Source organism: Cebus imitator, unplaced genomic scaffold, assembly GCF_001604975.1.
Source record: "Cebus imitator isolate Cc_AM_T3 unplaced genomic scaffold, Cebus_imitator-1.0 Scaffold82, whole genome shotgun sequence".
NCBI classification, from domain to species: domain Eukaryota; kingdom Metazoa; phylum Chordata; class Mammalia; order Primates; family Cebidae; genus Cebus; species Cebus imitator.
The window spans coordinates 172532-188162 of record NW_016107397.1 but is presented as its reverse complement, the minus strand read 5'-3'; the positions used below and the strand labels follow the sequence as shown (position 1 = coordinate 188162).

Below are 15631 nucleotides of genomic sequence, written 5' to 3'. Positions count from 1 at the left end.
TTTTTGAGACCGAGTGTCACTTTTGCTGCCCAGGCTAGAATGCAATGGCAGATCTCGGCTCACTGCAACCTCCACCTCCCGGGTTCAGGTGATTCTCCTGCCTCAGCCTCCTGAGTAACTGGGATTACAGGCACCTGCCACCAAGCCCGGCCAATTTTGTATTTTTAGTAGAGACAGGTGTTGCCATGTTGGCCAGGCTGATCTCCAACTCCTGAGCTCAGATGACTCACCTGCCTTGGCCTCCCAAAGTGCTGGGATTATAGGCGTGAGCCACCGCCCCAGCCCATCATCCCCTTTTGAGGCTGAGACTCTGGGGCTCAGATAGTATAAACTACGCGTTAGAAATAGAGCTAGCTTCCCAGGGCCTCCATGTCCGAGGGGGGAGGACCCAGGGCATGAGATTCCACACTGCCCACACTTTGCCCGGGATGGGGGTTGGAAAAGTGGTAGATAGATGGGCTGGGCCTCCCCATTCACTATCTTCTCTTCCCTCTACAGCACTGGGACCTGGAGTCAAACCTCCCAAGCCAGGTAAGACCCAAGGCCTCGGAGCGTTGACAGAAAGCAAGGGGGCTGGAGAGGGAGGGGTAACGGGACAAGGAAGCCAACGGGCATGGGGAAGGAGGGAGGTGTGGACCCCGATTAGCGTCCCAGGGATGAGCAGGCCGGGGCCAAGTCCCAGGGCTTCCAGGAACAGGAGGCTGGAGGCAGCTCCACCTGCATGTACCCCACACACCCCTGTGTGTGCACCCAGCTGTGCAGAGGCTCCTCTCTGCAAAGGAGAGGCTGTCTCGGAGACAGCCTCGGTACTAGAGGCAACGTGGGGATTGCTCTGGATCCAGTGGCTTCCAAGCCTGTACGAGACACTTTGGGGCTCAGACGCAGATCCTCAGACCCAGACTTCCCCTGAGTGGTCCCCTAGCCCTTGACTCCAGACCAACACCCCAGATAGCCATGACCTTGATGCCATTCTGAGCTCTTCTCCTGACTCCAGACAGAGCCCTGGTCTCAAGCTGACGCCTGACCCCAGCCCAAGCCGAGCCTAACCCCAGGTCGAACCCTGATCCTGTTGATCCCGGTCTCACAGGACACCCAACCCTGGCCTCAGGCCAAGCCCTGTCCTCCAGCCTAAGCTGGGTACCACCCTGGCCCCAGATGAGCTCCCCTCCTGATCTCAGGCCCCTTCCAGCTGTATCCAGACCATGGAGATTTCCAGTAAGAAGGTGTGGCCGGATCTATCCCGGCCTCCCCCAAGGGACTGGGATCTGCCCCCAGGATCCACTGTCAGCTCTGGGGAATGCACCCCCAGGAAGGAGGGTGTGGCAATATTTCCCTCTGGGAAATACTGGTGGATAAGGAGCAGGTGGAGGAAACAGCGTCTCCGTCCAGATTGATAGCCCCTCGGCGTGACATGCTCCACATGTGACTTTGGCTGCCCCACACCCTGAGCTGTGTTGCCCTGGCTCAGAAGCCCAAGGCTCTGGGACACAGTTTAGATGTCCAAGAGCTCTTATGAAATCCCGACCGTTGATAATCCAAGTGCAAATGAATCTTCAAGCCCCAGATTCCCCTGCGCTGAAAGTCCATCTGGGTTGTGAAACGCCGGGGCTGGGGCCAGGAGAGGCGGGAGGAGAATGGGGTGCCTGGGGTATACGGGGCTCCACAAGGCCAGGAGACCTGGGGGGTTGCCACTCATCCCTGCCAGCACCTACACCCTATCTTCCTGGAGTGGGTGAGGGGTCTTGGCAGGGTCTTTGATGGTGGAGAGCGGACAGGGAAGATACGACTGGCACAGAAGTGTGGAGGTGGAACTGTGCTTGGCCTAGAAGACCCAAATTGTGGAGGTTGTGTCTGCAAAGCCGGAGAGTGCACTCACTGATCCCACTAGCAGCAAGAGACACATAGCAGGTCGTGACTAAATACCAGAGAAAGACACCGTGCCCTCCAGAGCTCCAGGATGTACAGCTACAAAAGTGAAGCTTTTTTTAAGGAAAGATTTAGGTTAGACATCTGAAAGAACTTCCAGCCCAGGGTGAAGGGGTCGATCCAAAGGAAAGTCAGAGCGTCGCCTTCTGATAAAAAGGGCACTGTTTCCTTCCAGGCAAGGGGCTGGATTCCATGACCTCCCCGAAGACTCAGGATGACAAAGGGGTTGGCAGAGTCCCCATGGCACCCCCAGGGAGGCCCCCACATCCGGGCTTCAGGGATGTCCGGGCCTGCCCAGGCAGGGTGGAATGGGGCACAGGCAGCGCGTGTCGTGCTTGGGAACATTTAATCCCTTGGTGGTAGAGGGTGGGTGGCCTGGCAGCTGCTTTTCCACGTGGGCGCCACTTCGGGCCCAAGCTGGCCCCGCCCTGCCTCAGTTCTCAGCGGGGGACCAGGCAGCTGGGAGCCTGCACGCCCCACACCCTGAGCCCTAGCCAGAGGCCAGCTGCCCGCCGAGAGGGGCACAGGCAAGGATGAGAAAGAGCTGGGAGCACCCACTGTGCGCCCAGGGTAGGTTGCACACACTAGGTGCTTTCTGCATACATGCACACTGGTCCCAGGAAGGCAGGCGATATAATAGCCATTTGGTAGACGGGGGAAACTGAGCCTCATCAGAGAGGGAAATTGACCTGCTCATGCTCGTGGAGACTGGGTAGCAGCAGCAGGGTCTGAATCAAGAACTCTCTGACTCCAAAAAGAAAGATGGGGCTGGGCAGGTCCCCGGACTCCCAGCTGTGGTCAGCCCCTCCTCGTCCTCCTCCTTTCTAGGTGCTGGACTCCTTGGGGCATTTGGGGCAGGTGAGTGCAAAGGAAGGAGGGCAGGCAGGGGTGGAAGTGGTCAGGCCAGAGGACAGGACGCACAGGCTGGGACCATGGGGAAAAGGGTAGATGACTGCAGAGGTGCGGCCTGTCCCCTGCTGCAGCCCCAGCCTCTTCTCACTTCCTATCCAGTCCTCAGCTTCCCCCGCCAGCGCCTCTGTGGAAAGGAAAGACCTGAACCTGTCTGTTGCCCTCTCTGAGCTCAGGAAAGAGGCCTGGCTTGAAAGAAGCAGCTGCCAAAGCTGGTGGGGCAGGGCCCGGGTGCTGGGAACTGAGTCCTGCCTGATCGCCAGGCGCTCCCGCCCAGGGGCAGACATGTCTTACATGAGGCTGGCTGAGTCTCAGAGAGGTCCAGTTCCCACTAGCAGGAAATGGGAACGAGGAGTGGTTAGTAACGGAGACCACACCCAGGGAAAGCCAGAGGGGCACTTCTCCATGGCGTAGCACAGCAAGCTCCAGGTTTGGGATCCGTCCCTGGAGAGGACTTGTCCCTGGGGCTCAGGACTGGCACTTGTAGGAGAGATCCTCACATAATTAGAAGCAAACCCGGTATGGTTGTGAACTCCAACCTGATGGCCCATTGGTCCTGGCCCAGGCCAGTGGAATGTCTCCCGCAGCGGGAGATGAAGCGATTGGGCCCAGAGGGACCCATTTGGTGTCTCGTAAACATCCGATCAAGGAGAATCCTGAGCTGCAAGGCAGGCTGGATGGAAGGACAGGCGGATGGTGGGGACACGGGAGCTCCCCGATGCAGGTGAAGGGGAGTAAGGCCTCACTCATGGACTCTGCTCAGCCCCGGCCCTTGCAGAAAGCCCTGTGGAATCCTGCTAGCCAGCAGGACTTCTAGGAGAGGCACAGGCCCGGCCCAGGTTTGTTAGGGGTCGGTGCAATCACGCCTGCACTGCACACAGTAGCTGCTCACTACACTATTTTATCAGGATCGCCCCTGAGCGCCACAGGCTCAGGGACCAGCCTAGGGACCCAAGTGGCTGACCACAGCACTGTCCTAACTCCATCAGACCCTTCCCACTCTGGGCCTCGGAATGCTGCCTTCAATCCTGTCTTTCTTTCCTTTCCACGGGTCCTGGAGGGCTCGCAGGTGTTGGCCCCGGGGCAGGTGAGTGCCGACACCCAGGCAAGATGCCCCTTGCTCGGACCAGCCCCTGAGCTCAACCCAGGGCTGGTATGGAACACAGTCAGTGGACAGGGGTACAGGCCAGGTTCCATCCTGGGCACTGATGGGGACTGATGCTGATGCCGCCTGCCCCAAGCATCTGCCCAGGATGTGAGGAAATCACAGCTGCGTACCTGGGGTCATTTATAATTTAGTGGTGAAGGCTGTATGGAGGAAGCCCCATGAACGGAGGAAGCCCCATGAACAGAGGGAGCCCAGAGGAGTCGCTTAACTCAGCAGGGGTTCAGGAAGGCATCCTAGGGGAGGCGAGTGGGGAAACTGAACCCCAAAAGATCCATGCAGTTTTCAGGAAGGCTGAAGAGAGAGGATCGCTTGAGCCCAGGAGGTTGAGGCTTCGGGGAGCTGTGATCACATCACTGCACTCCAGCCTGGGTGACAGAGCAAGACTCCATCTGTTTTGTTGCTATTGCTGAGACAGGGTCCCACTCTGTCGCCCAGGCTGGAGTGCAGTGGTTTGATCTCAACTGTCGCAACCTCCACCTCCCACGTTCAAGTGATTCTCTTGCCTCAGCCTCCCAAATAGCTGGAATTATGGGCACATGCCACCACCCTCAGCTAATTTTTGTATTTTTAATAGAGATGGGGTTTCACCATGTTGACCAGGCTGGTCTCAAACTCCTGGCCTCAAGTGATCTGCTCACCTCGGCCTCCCAAAGCACTGGGATTACAGGCATGAGCCACTGTGCCTGGCCACAAGACCCCATCTCTAAAGGCAAACAAAAAAAAAGACCCATGCAGGTTTGTTAGAGCTATCTGACACATTAACCTCAGCACAGAATCTAGTCCTGATGCTTGGGTTCAGTGGCCCATGCCTGTAATCCTAGCACTTTGGGAGGCCGTGATGGGCAGATCGCTTGAGCCTGGGAGTTCAAGACCAGCTTGGGCAACATGGTGAAGCCCTGTCACTGCAAAAAATACAAAAAAAAAGAAAAAATTAGGCAGGCACAATGTCATGCAACTGTAGTCCCAGCTACTCAGAAGGCTGAGATGGGAAGGTTGCTTAAGCCTGGGAGGTCAAGGCTACAGTGAGCCGAGGTCACAGCACTGCACACCAGCCTCGGTGACAGAGTGAGACTCTGTCTCAAAAAAAAAAAAAACGCAGTCCTGGTGAGCAGTGGTCACATCGATGTCCTGCAGGCGTTGATGTCTGGCCGAGAGCGGAAGAGCCTCCAACGTGCTTCCTGAGCGGGGCACGGCCAGGTGGGGCCAGAGCATAGGAGTCTATGGGTGTGGTAGCTCAGGACCTCATCCCATCCTCCCCTCCACAGGGCTCGGTACCTTCCCTGCAGGGACCTTTCCGGGGGCTCTGGTGCCTGGTGGAGCGGCTGGTGCTGCTGCAGCCTATAAAGCTGCCAAGGCTGGTGAGTGGTGCTCCTTGGGACATGCCACAAGCCCTCTGGCTTCCATGGGGCCTTCTGCTTTGCAAAGAGCCTTCCCTCAACCCAGGCCTGGGAGCCGGTTGGGTGGGATTGTCAGCTCCAACCTACTGGGGCTCAGGGGGGCAGCTAGCTGTGCCCTGTCCACAAGTGAGTTGGCAACGGGGCCAGACCTCAATGCTGGGCCCTTCTGCCTCCCCACTGTTCCTCGTGCAATGCCCCACCTGTCCTGGCTCTGCAGGCGCCGGGCTTGGTGTTGTCCCAGGAGTTGGTGGCGTCCCAGGAGTTGGTGGCGTCCCAGGTGTTGGTGGCTTAGGAGTGTCTACAGGTACAGCGGCTATCCCCGAGCTCCCGGGGTCAGGGTGGCAGGCCTGGGTGGAGCCCACTCTCACGCATCCCCGTCTGTGCCAGGTGCAGTGGTTCCTCAGCCTGGAGCTGGAGTGAAGCCGGGAAAAGTGCCAGGTCAGTGCAGAATCCCTGGGGCTGGAGGACAGAGGGCAGGGAGGAGCAGAGCCCTCTCCACGCCACTCCGCTTGGGGAGGAAGGGCAGGGCGGGCTCCAGCCGGGCAGAGAAAATAACCAGGCCCAAAGTATGATGCCTGCGTCTGTGAAACGGAGAGGAGGGGCCTGGCCTACTTCCCAGGCCCTTCTCCCAGTATCTTAGGGTAGAAAGAGACAGGCTCTGTGGCAGGCTGTCTCGACAGGCAACAGAGGGGGAAACTGAGGCTCAAAGGGCGAATCAGTGTGGAAGGGCTTGCAGGGAGTCCCAGCAGAGCTAGGGGAGCCCCGTGTCCTCTGACTCCCCATCTGGTACTCGGTGTGCCTCACCAAGCCCTTTAGGAAGTGACTTCAGGTTGAACAAAAGGCTGGTTGAGTCCACACAGCAGGGAGGGACATCTGGAAGCTGTTAGCCAGAGGTGGGCTGGCCCAGCCATGTAAATAGGCTCCAGGAGATGGAGATAAATCCACACACCGAAGAGTTTGCAGATGACTTCCGAAACTTGTGGGAGGAGGGTGGTGGCCACCCCACGCCTGTCCCTGGCTGCCCCTGTCGGGCACAGGGGCTGTTGGTTTGAGAGCCCTGGAGCTGCCTGGGTGGGAAAGGCCGGGAGGGGGGGTCCCTGGAGGCTGAGCTGCTGCTCCTGACTTTGCTTTCTTTTGGGCACAGGTGTGGGGCTGCCAGGTGTATACCCAGGTGGCGTGCTCCCAGGCACAGGTGAGGGCAAGGAGGGAAGCAGGGACTCTATAGGAAGAAAGCAGCCTGGACACGGTGGCTCACACCTGTAATCCCATTACTTTGGGAGACTGAGGTGGGAGGATGGCTTGAAGCCAGGAGTTTGAGACCAGCCTGGGCAACAGAGTAAGACCCTGTCTCTACAAAAAAAAAAAAAATCAGCCAGGCGTGGTGGCATGCACCTGTAGTTCCAGCTACTCGGGAGGCTGAGGCGGGAGGATTGTTTGAGCCCAGGAGGCCCAGGCTGCAGTCAGCTATGATGGTGCCACTGCACTGCAGCCTGGGGGACAGAGCAAGACCCTGTCTCAAAATAAGAAAAAGAAGGCCGGGCGCAGTGGCTCAAGCCTATAATCCCAGCACTTTGGGAGGCAAAGGCGGGCAGATCGCCTGAGGTCAAGAGTTCGAGACCAGCCTGACCAACATGGAGAAACCCCGTCTCTACTAAAAACACAAAAATTGGCCGGGCGTGGTGGCGCAGGCCTGTAGTCCCAGCTACTCGGAAGGCTGAGGCAGGAGAATAGCTTGAACCCGGGAGGCGGAGGTTGCAGTGAGCTGAGATCGCGCCATTGCACTCCAGCCTGGGCAACAAGAGTGAGAGTTCAGTCTCAAAAGAAAAAAAGAAAAGCAGCCTCCATCAGCCTCCCTAGTACCCCCGCTGCCTCCCCGAAAAGCAGAGGCCACCAGAACACCTGGGTCCTGACCTGGGCCATTTCCCCAGACACCAACGCTAGGGCTTAACAGACATAAGGTCCCCTGGCAGTCCCTCCATCCCCCAAAGGTCAACAGGCTTCCTGTGCCCCACCCAAACCCTGATCCCAGGCTCAGACCATCATCACAGCCCTAGGCGGGCCCCCGAGGACAGACCCCAGTGTGACCCGCTGCTTCCCAAAAGCTGTGAGTCACCAGGGGGCCACCCAGTGAGTCTGCCCTGCAGGAGACCCTGAAGAGCTGCCCCTCACCCTCCTTCCCCACCAGGGCCTGACCACCCCACCCAACATGTGATCTCCTGAATTCCCCCAAAAGCCCAGATTTAGGCTCTTCTGTGGGATTTGCTGACAGAGTGGCCCTTCCTCCCTCTCTCCCCTGCTACACCGAGAGCCAAGGCTGCCCAGCCCCAGGGGAGACGGGAGAGGTGGGAGACGCTGGCATGGGTCCCAGCTGTAGCCGGATGTCTGCTCTGGGGGCATGGGTTGTGGGCGAGAGCCCCAGAGAGCACAGGCTTCCTTGGTCTTCGGATGCGTGGTGCTGCACGGCAGCTTTGCCTTTTCTGCAGAGGGTGGTCGCGACGGCTTTTGTGATTAACTCCGCGTAGAGATGAGGCTGACTGAGGCACGAGCTCACATGGCTGGGAAATAGGATTAACATTCAGATCTTCTGACCTTGAGCCAGACAGGGGAGGAAAGTCAGCGCTAAACAGATCCTTTCTCCACCCGCCCCCCAGAGCCGTGCCTGTCACTGACAGTGGGTCCTGAGGGAGGTCAGCTAGGGGACCCAAGGAGGGGAGGGGTTCCTGGCAGGGCCTGCAAGACCTGCCTTTCTGTGCTCACCGCTTTGTTCCCCGGCAGGAGTTCGGTTCCCCGGTGTGGGAGTGCTCCCTGGTGTTCCTACTGGAGCAGGAGTCAAGCCCAAGGCTCCAGGTATGCAGGTGTCTGGGCAGAGGGCTGATGGTGGGGACTCTCCAACCACCTTCTGGCCCGGGGTGTGAAATGCGGTGGGATCCTGGACTGGCTCAGGGCCCTCTGGGTGACACCTTTTATGTTCCTGAGAAACCCCAGAGTATGGCTGGGTGCACTGACTCACACCTGTAATCCCAGTGTTTGGGGAGGGTGAGCTGGGAGGATCGCTTGAGCCCAGGAGTTCAAGACCAGCCTGGGCAACATAGCAAGACCTTATCTTTACAAAAACACGATTAAAAAGTTACCCAGACGTAGTCACACAGACCTGTGGTCCCAACTACTCAGGAGGCTGAGACAGGAGGATCTCTTGAGCCAGGGAGGTCAAGGTTGTTGGAAGCTGTGATCTCACTACTGCACTCCAGCTTGGGCAACAGAGAGAGACCCTGTCCCGCCACAAAAAAGGAAAAGGCCAGATGCAGTGGCTCACGCCTGTAATCCCAGCACTTTGTGAGGCCAAGGCGGGCAGATCACCTGAGGTCAGCCTGACCAACATGAAGCCCTGTCTCTACTAATAATACAAAAATTAGCTGGGCATGGCGGCATGTGCCTGTAATCCAGCTACTTGGGAGTCTGAGGCAGGAGAATCGCTAGAACCTTGGAGGTGGAGGTTGCAGTGAGCTGAGATCACGCCACTGCACTCCAGCCTGGGAGACAAGAGAGAAACTCCATCTCTGAAAAAAGAAATCCCAGAATGCATGTGAGGGCAGCATGGGACAACTGGGCTGGGGGGAACTGGCCATCCCTTGGGCCTCCTGGCCCCTCCGTGCTGTCTGGCCTGGTGTCCACAGTGCCGGGGCTGCAGTGACAGCTCTTTTATCATTACAGTTGGAGCTGGAGCTTTTGCTGGAATCCCAGGTAAGGCAAGGCTGGTGGGAGAAGCAGGGCGGCCAGCCAGGCAGGGGCTCTTGCCTTGGGAGGGGAGAGCCCTTGGGAGGTGGGCAGACCACCAGAGGTCAGCCTGACCAACATGGTGAAGCCCTGTCTCTACCAATAATACAAAATCTTGGGCACCCAAGATCCCATCCGAGCCTGCCTGATTTCCCCCATGCCTGCTGTGCCGGGCCTTGCAGTGGATGTAGCACAAAGTGGCACCCGTCCCAGGCCTGCTTCCCCCGCCAGCACAGCAGCCCAAAGAAGCCCAGAAAACCCGCCAGCCTGTGCCAAGGGCTGCAGGCCCAAACTGCAGGCCGGAACTGGGACCCATCCCTCCCTCCTTCCATCCATTCCTTTATGCATCCATCTATCCATCCGTCCACTCATACATCCATTCATCTGCTCATCTACCCATCCATGCATCCATCCGTCCGCTCATCCATCCATTCACTCATCCATCCATTCATCCATCCATCCACCATCTACCCATCTATTCCTCCATGCATCCATTCATCCAGCTTTCCCTTCATCTACCCCAGGAGGGAGAGAATCCCGCAGCTTCCTGGAGGAAGTAGCTTATCGCTGGGAATTTCTCAGCTGACCCATGATGGAGATTCAGGGAGGCCCTGGAGACAGGATGGCTTCTGCAGCTGTAGCAAGTTCCTTCTGTCTGAGCAGAAAGTGGAGCGGGTGGCGGAGGGTTTGGAAGGGGCTGCCGGGACCTGAACTGGCTCTCTTTATTCCCACAGGAGTTGGACCCTTTGCGGGACAACAACCTGGAGTCCCACTGGGGTACCCCATCAAGGCCCCCAAGCTGCCCGGTAAGTCAGAGGGATGGTTCAAAATGCACCACTCGGCCAGGCGCCGTGGCTCATGCCTGTAGTCCCAGCACTCTGGGAGGCCGAGGTGGGAGGATCAGTTGAGGTCAGGGGTTCGAGACCAGCCTGGCCAACATGACGAAACCCCGTCCCTACTAAAAATACAAAAAATCTGGCTGGGCGCGGTGGCTCAAGCCTGTAATCCCAGCACTTTGGGAGGCTGAGGCGGGTGGATCACGAGGTCAAGAGATCGAGACCATCCTGGCCAACATGGTGAAACCCCGTCTCTACTAAAAATACAAAAATTAGCCAGGCGTGGTGGCACAGGCCTGTAATCCCAGCTACTGGAGAGGCGGAAGTGGGAGAATCACTTGACTCCGGGAGGCAGAGGTTGCAGTGAGCCAAGATCATGCCACTGCACCCCAGCTTGGGTGACAGAGTGAGACTCTGTCTCTAAAAAAAATAATAAAAACAAATAATGCACCATTCACTGAGCCTCCCTGCAGAGAAGTCAGCCTGGGTGCAGGCGTCTCTGGTGGCAGGGGAGGGGTATTGAAGCCCCCGTATGGTCCCCAGCCAAGGAGAGCATGGGAAGTCATCTGCAGGTATCGAACTCACACACGCACGCTCATGCACGGAGACCCATAGTCCCGATCAGAAGCCATTGTGCTGATGGAAGGGAACGCCGTTCACTGGAAAGGTCCCTCTGACATCCACCCACCCATGCTTCCACCCCTACCTCCGCAATCAGCTTAGCCAGTGATATGCTTTCCACTGAGGGGCATCAGGAAAATACTCAGACTCCAGGGCCATGGTGGGGCTTGAATTTGTAGGGGAATGGGTGTTCCATTGGGCCCAGCGGCAGAAGTGTCCTCTCCCTCCTCCACCCAACGCCTCTGCTGTCCTGGGAGCAGCTCAGGATCCTGGTCTGGGGGCAGGGGGTCTCAGGCCTCAGCACCTGTGGGGGCAGATCTGTCCGCCCAGCTTGGTGGGAGCCCAGCAAGGCATGGGGCAACTCCTGAGTCTGCATGTCCTCTCCCCAGGTGGCTATGGACTTCCCTACAGCACCGGGAAACTGCCCTTTGGTGAGTGAGACCCTTCTAGACTGGGGCCTATCCAGCCCGTTCCCACTCCAGGATTCTAGCAAAGGTGCTATGCCCCCATCCCTGGGCCAGGAGAGCACCTTGCTGGGGGAGGGTTAGGGGCTCGGAGTGGGAGTCTCAGAAGGAAAAGGCATGGAATTTGGCCTCAGCATGGGTCTGCATCCCTGCCCTCCCACCTACCAATAGTGAGACCTTAGATGAGCTGCATTGCTTCTTTGAGCCTCTGTGTCCTCATCTGTAAAATGGGCGGAACAATTCCATACGGGTGTTTGTATTTGTTTTCACTCTGGCTGGGGGTGACAGGGTGCAGACTCAAGACAGCCGGGGCCTCGAGGGCAGGGCAGGGAGAGGGGGAGGGCAGCAGCGGTGACGTCTGCACAGATGACCACCGAGCCTCTCTGTTTTGCAGGCTATGGGCCTGGCGGAGTGGCTGGTGCAGCGGGCAAGGCTGGTTACCCAACAGGGACAGGTAACGAAAGCCTCCCCTCACTTCCAGCTGAGGGAACCCTGATCTTGCAGGCTCCAGAGCCCTGGGACAGGCGAGGTTCTCTCCAAAAGCAGGCCAGCCCACCCTGCATCCAGAACCTGGTCCGAACCTGGAACAGGATCCTGGGGGAGGGGTGGGGCAGCTCCGTCGCCTCTGCCTGCTGTGAGCCCCACTCACACCCCTATGTCAGTGGAGTGGTTCTCTCCAGGCTGGGAACAAGTGGGCTCTGGAGATACAGGAGCACTGTTTCAGGGTCTCTCCCCTCTGCTCCCCTCCCCCAGGGGTTGGCCCTCAGGCAGCAGCAGCGGCAGCAGCTAAGGCAGCAAAGTTTGGTGAGTGCCCCTGGGGTCCCCGTCTGGTGACCTCCAGCCCCCCAGCCTCTCCATTCCCATTACTGTTGAGAGCCTGCCTCACAGATGAATGACAAAAGTGCCCCTACTTCCCCCATCTACTCAAGATTTTCAACATCACCCATCTATATATTCCTCCCTCCATCCATTCTTTCATGCATCCATTCATCTTTCCATCCATCTATTGCTTTCTCCATCCCTCCCTCCTCCATCCATTCCTCTATGCATCTGTCTATCCATCCATCTACTCATCCAGATATCCTTTCATCCATCCATCCCTCCCTCTTTCCATTTCCATTCTTCCATGCATCCATCTATCCATCCATCCACTCATCCATTCATTCATCTTTTCATCTACCCATCCATGCATCCATCCGTCCAGTCATCCATCCATTCATTCATCTATCCATCTCTCCCTCTATCCATCCATTCATTCATCCATTCATCCATCCATCCCTCCATTCATTTCTCCATGCGTCCATCTATCCATCCATCCACTCATCCATTCATTCATCTACCCATCCATGCATCCACTCATCCACTCATCCATCTACTCATTCATCCATCCATCTCAACCTCCATCCCTCCATTCATCCATCCACTCATCCATTCATTCATTCATCCCTCCTTCCCTCCATTCATTCCTCCATGCATCCATCTATCCATCCATTCATCCATTCATTCATCTACTCATCTACCCATCCATGCATCCATCCATCCACTCATCCATCCATTCATCCATTCATTCATCTACTCACCTACCCATCCATCCATCCATCCATCCCCTCATCCATCCATCCATCCATTTTTCCATGCATCCATCCATCATTCCATCTGTCCACAATCCATCCATCTATTTATCCATCTATCCACTCATCCACCCATCTATCACTCCTTCCCTCCATTCATCTATCCACCCATCCATCCATCCATTCCTCCATTCATCTATCCATCCATCCACTCATCCATTCATTTATCCATCCATCAATCCCCCCCACCATCCATTCTTCCATCCATCCATCCACTCATCCATCCATTCCTCCATGCATCCATCTACCCATCCACCCATCCATCCATCCATTTATCTATCTATCATTCCCTCCCTCCATTCATCCATCCATCCACCATCTATCTGTCTATTCCTCCATGCATCCATTCATCCAACTGTCCATTCCTTCATGCATCCATCTATCCCTCCATCCATTCCTTTATCCATCCATCCACTCATCTATCTATCCGTCACACCATCCCTCCATCGATTCTTCCATCCATCCATCCATCTGCCCATTCGTCCATGCCTCCATCCATCCATTCCTCCATGTGTCCACCTATCCCTCCATCCATTCCTTTATCCATCCATCCACTCATCTATCTATCCGTCACACCATCCCTCCATCGATTCTTCCATCCATCCATCCATCTGCCCATTCGTCCATGCCTCCATCCATCCATTCCTCCATGTGTCCACCTATCCCTCCATCCATTCCTCCATGCACCCATCCATCCATTCCTCCACAATGCATCCATCCTTCCATCCATTCATTCCTCCCTCCCTCCATCCAGTCATTCTTCCATGCATCCATGTATCCATCCATCCCTCCCTCCATCCATTCTTGTATCCATCCATCTACTCATCCATCCATTCCTCCATTTGTCCATCTGTCCATCCACCCATTCATCCATTTCTCCATGATCCATCCATCCTCCATCCATCTATTCATTCCTCCATCCAACCATCCATCTATCCATCCATTCCTCCATTCTTCCATCTATTCATCCTCCCATCCATCCATTTCTCCATGATCCATCCATCCTTCCATCCATCCATTCATTCCTTCATCCAACCATCCATCCATCCATCCATTCCTCCTTGCATCCATGCACCCATCCATCCCTCCCTCCATCCATTCTTCTATCCATCCATCCATTCCTCCATTCTTCCATCTCCCATCCACCCATCCATCCATTTCCCCGTGATCCATCCATCCTCCACCCATCTGTTCATTCCTCCATCCAACCATCCATCTATACATCCATTCCACCATGCATTCATGCACCCATCCATCCATTCCTCCATGCATCCATTCATTCATAACGGGAGGCATTCTTTCTACCTTGGGAAAGTTAGAAAGGCTTCCCAGAGAAAGTGACATTTGATTCAGGCCTTAAAAATAAAGATGGAGCTTACCATGTGGTTAGAACAGGAAAGAGGAGGCCAAGCAGAGGGAATGGGTACCATGGTGGTTGGAAAGATCATTTTAGGTGGTGCATATATGAGCATTTAAAACATTTAATAGTTATGTATTAATTTAATGTGTACTATAAAAATGTCAACGCACTGCTCAAGCCAGTGAGCTCTTGGATAGTATGGCTGCAGATGGAACATCGTATTCCTGTACCCATGCAGTGGGTCAGTGGGCATCTGTTCCCCACCCTAGGTAGTCCCCAGCTCAGGGTCAGATCACTAGCGTTAAAGTCCTCCTTCATCCTCAGCCCCAGGGAAGCCCTTTCCTTATCTCCCTACCCGCCCGAGGAGCGAGAATGTGGGGAGAAGCCTGGAGCTGCCCCCTCAGAGGCCCCACAGGCCCCCCTCCCAGCACCCAAGGCTCCTTGGCCCCAGCGCTGGTGGGGCCGGCTGGAATGTGGGAGCGGGAGAGTGGGGCTGCAAGGGGCTGCCAGAGCCAAGCGGCCAGGCGCTTGGATTACAAACTTGGCTGCGTCTTCGGAACACAGGGAGAGGAAGTCTTGAACATTCCTGCAGGGGCCCCTCTGGCCCAGGGAGCGGCCACTTGTGGTTTCTCAGTATGTGGCAGTGATTAGAATGGGATTTGTCTGAAAACATACAAGTCCCTTAATGAGCGTGTTGAAACAGACACTTTGGGGGTGAGTCAAGGAACAGCGGAGTGGGGTGGGGACCTCCTCAAACAGGTCCATCTGGAGACACCCGGGCCCCATTCCTGGATGAGATCACGCTGGCGAACATGCTGGTGTTTAAGTGGCCTTCCTTCCTGTCCTCAGGAGGGTCCTTGGGAAACTACATTGCACTGCCCCATCTCAACAGGTGCCGGAGCAGGAGTTCTCCCTGGCATTGGAGTGGGCGGCGTTCCTGGGGCAGCTGGTGCAATTCCTGGGATTGGAGGCATCGCAGGTAATGTCTGACCCAGCAGGGGGTGGGTGTGTCCTTGAGATGGCCACAGGGCAAGGACTTCACCCTTTGTGGCTGTCTTTTCAGGCGCTGGGGCCCCAGCTGCAGCCGCAGCTGCCGCAGCCGCCGCCGCTAAGGCAGCCAAATATGGTGAGTGCCTCCGGGGGCAGCAAGCCCAGGGCTCGGGCCCCTGCATGGACCTTGGGGACCCCAGTCCTAAAGCCAGGGGGACTTGGCGTTTGTCCCTCCCCAAATATGCATTGTTCATGCCTCCTTACCTTCACTCCTTCTGGTCACTCTACCTGAGATGCCATCTCTATTGTTTTGCCCTGATTAACTCAGCAGAGGGGGGAACCCAGCAGAACGCCTGGCTGCTCCCACTCCATCCCCTCCAGGGCCGGCCCACAGGCATCTGCTGCATCAACTAAGTGGGTGCCCAGTGGCGAGAATTCTGACTGCACCTTAGATCGAGACCATCCTGGTCAACATGGTGAAACCCCGTCTCTACTAAAAATACAAAAAATTAGCTGGGCATGGTGGCGCGTGCCTGTAATCCCAGCTACTCAGGA

At 56.4% G+C, this 15631-nt stretch overlaps 1 protein-coding gene across 1 annotated transcript in view; it reads left to right on the top strand.

Annotated features, from left to right (window-relative positions):
- Positions 1–428: 428 nt before the first annotated feature.
- ELN (elastin) overlaps positions 429–15631 on the top strand; it is a 37347-nt gene continuing 22144 nt past the window's right edge. Inside the window, 15 exon segments of the mRNA XM_017533409.2 lie at positions 429–531; positions 2755–2784; positions 3887–3922; positions 5269–5361; positions 5618–5704; positions 5788–5838; positions 6545–6592; positions 8176–8247; positions 9112–9141; positions 9909–9980; positions 11021–11062; positions 11490–11549; positions 11849–11899; positions 14979–15065; positions 15150–15212. Of these exon segments, the coding sequence (XP_017388898.2) occupies positions 429–531; positions 2755–2784; positions 3887–3922; positions 5269–5361; positions 5618–5704; positions 5788–5838; positions 6545–6592; positions 8176–8247; positions 9112–9141; positions 9909–9980; positions 11021–11062; positions 11490–11549; positions 11849–11899; positions 14979–15065; positions 15150–15212 (925 nt within the window).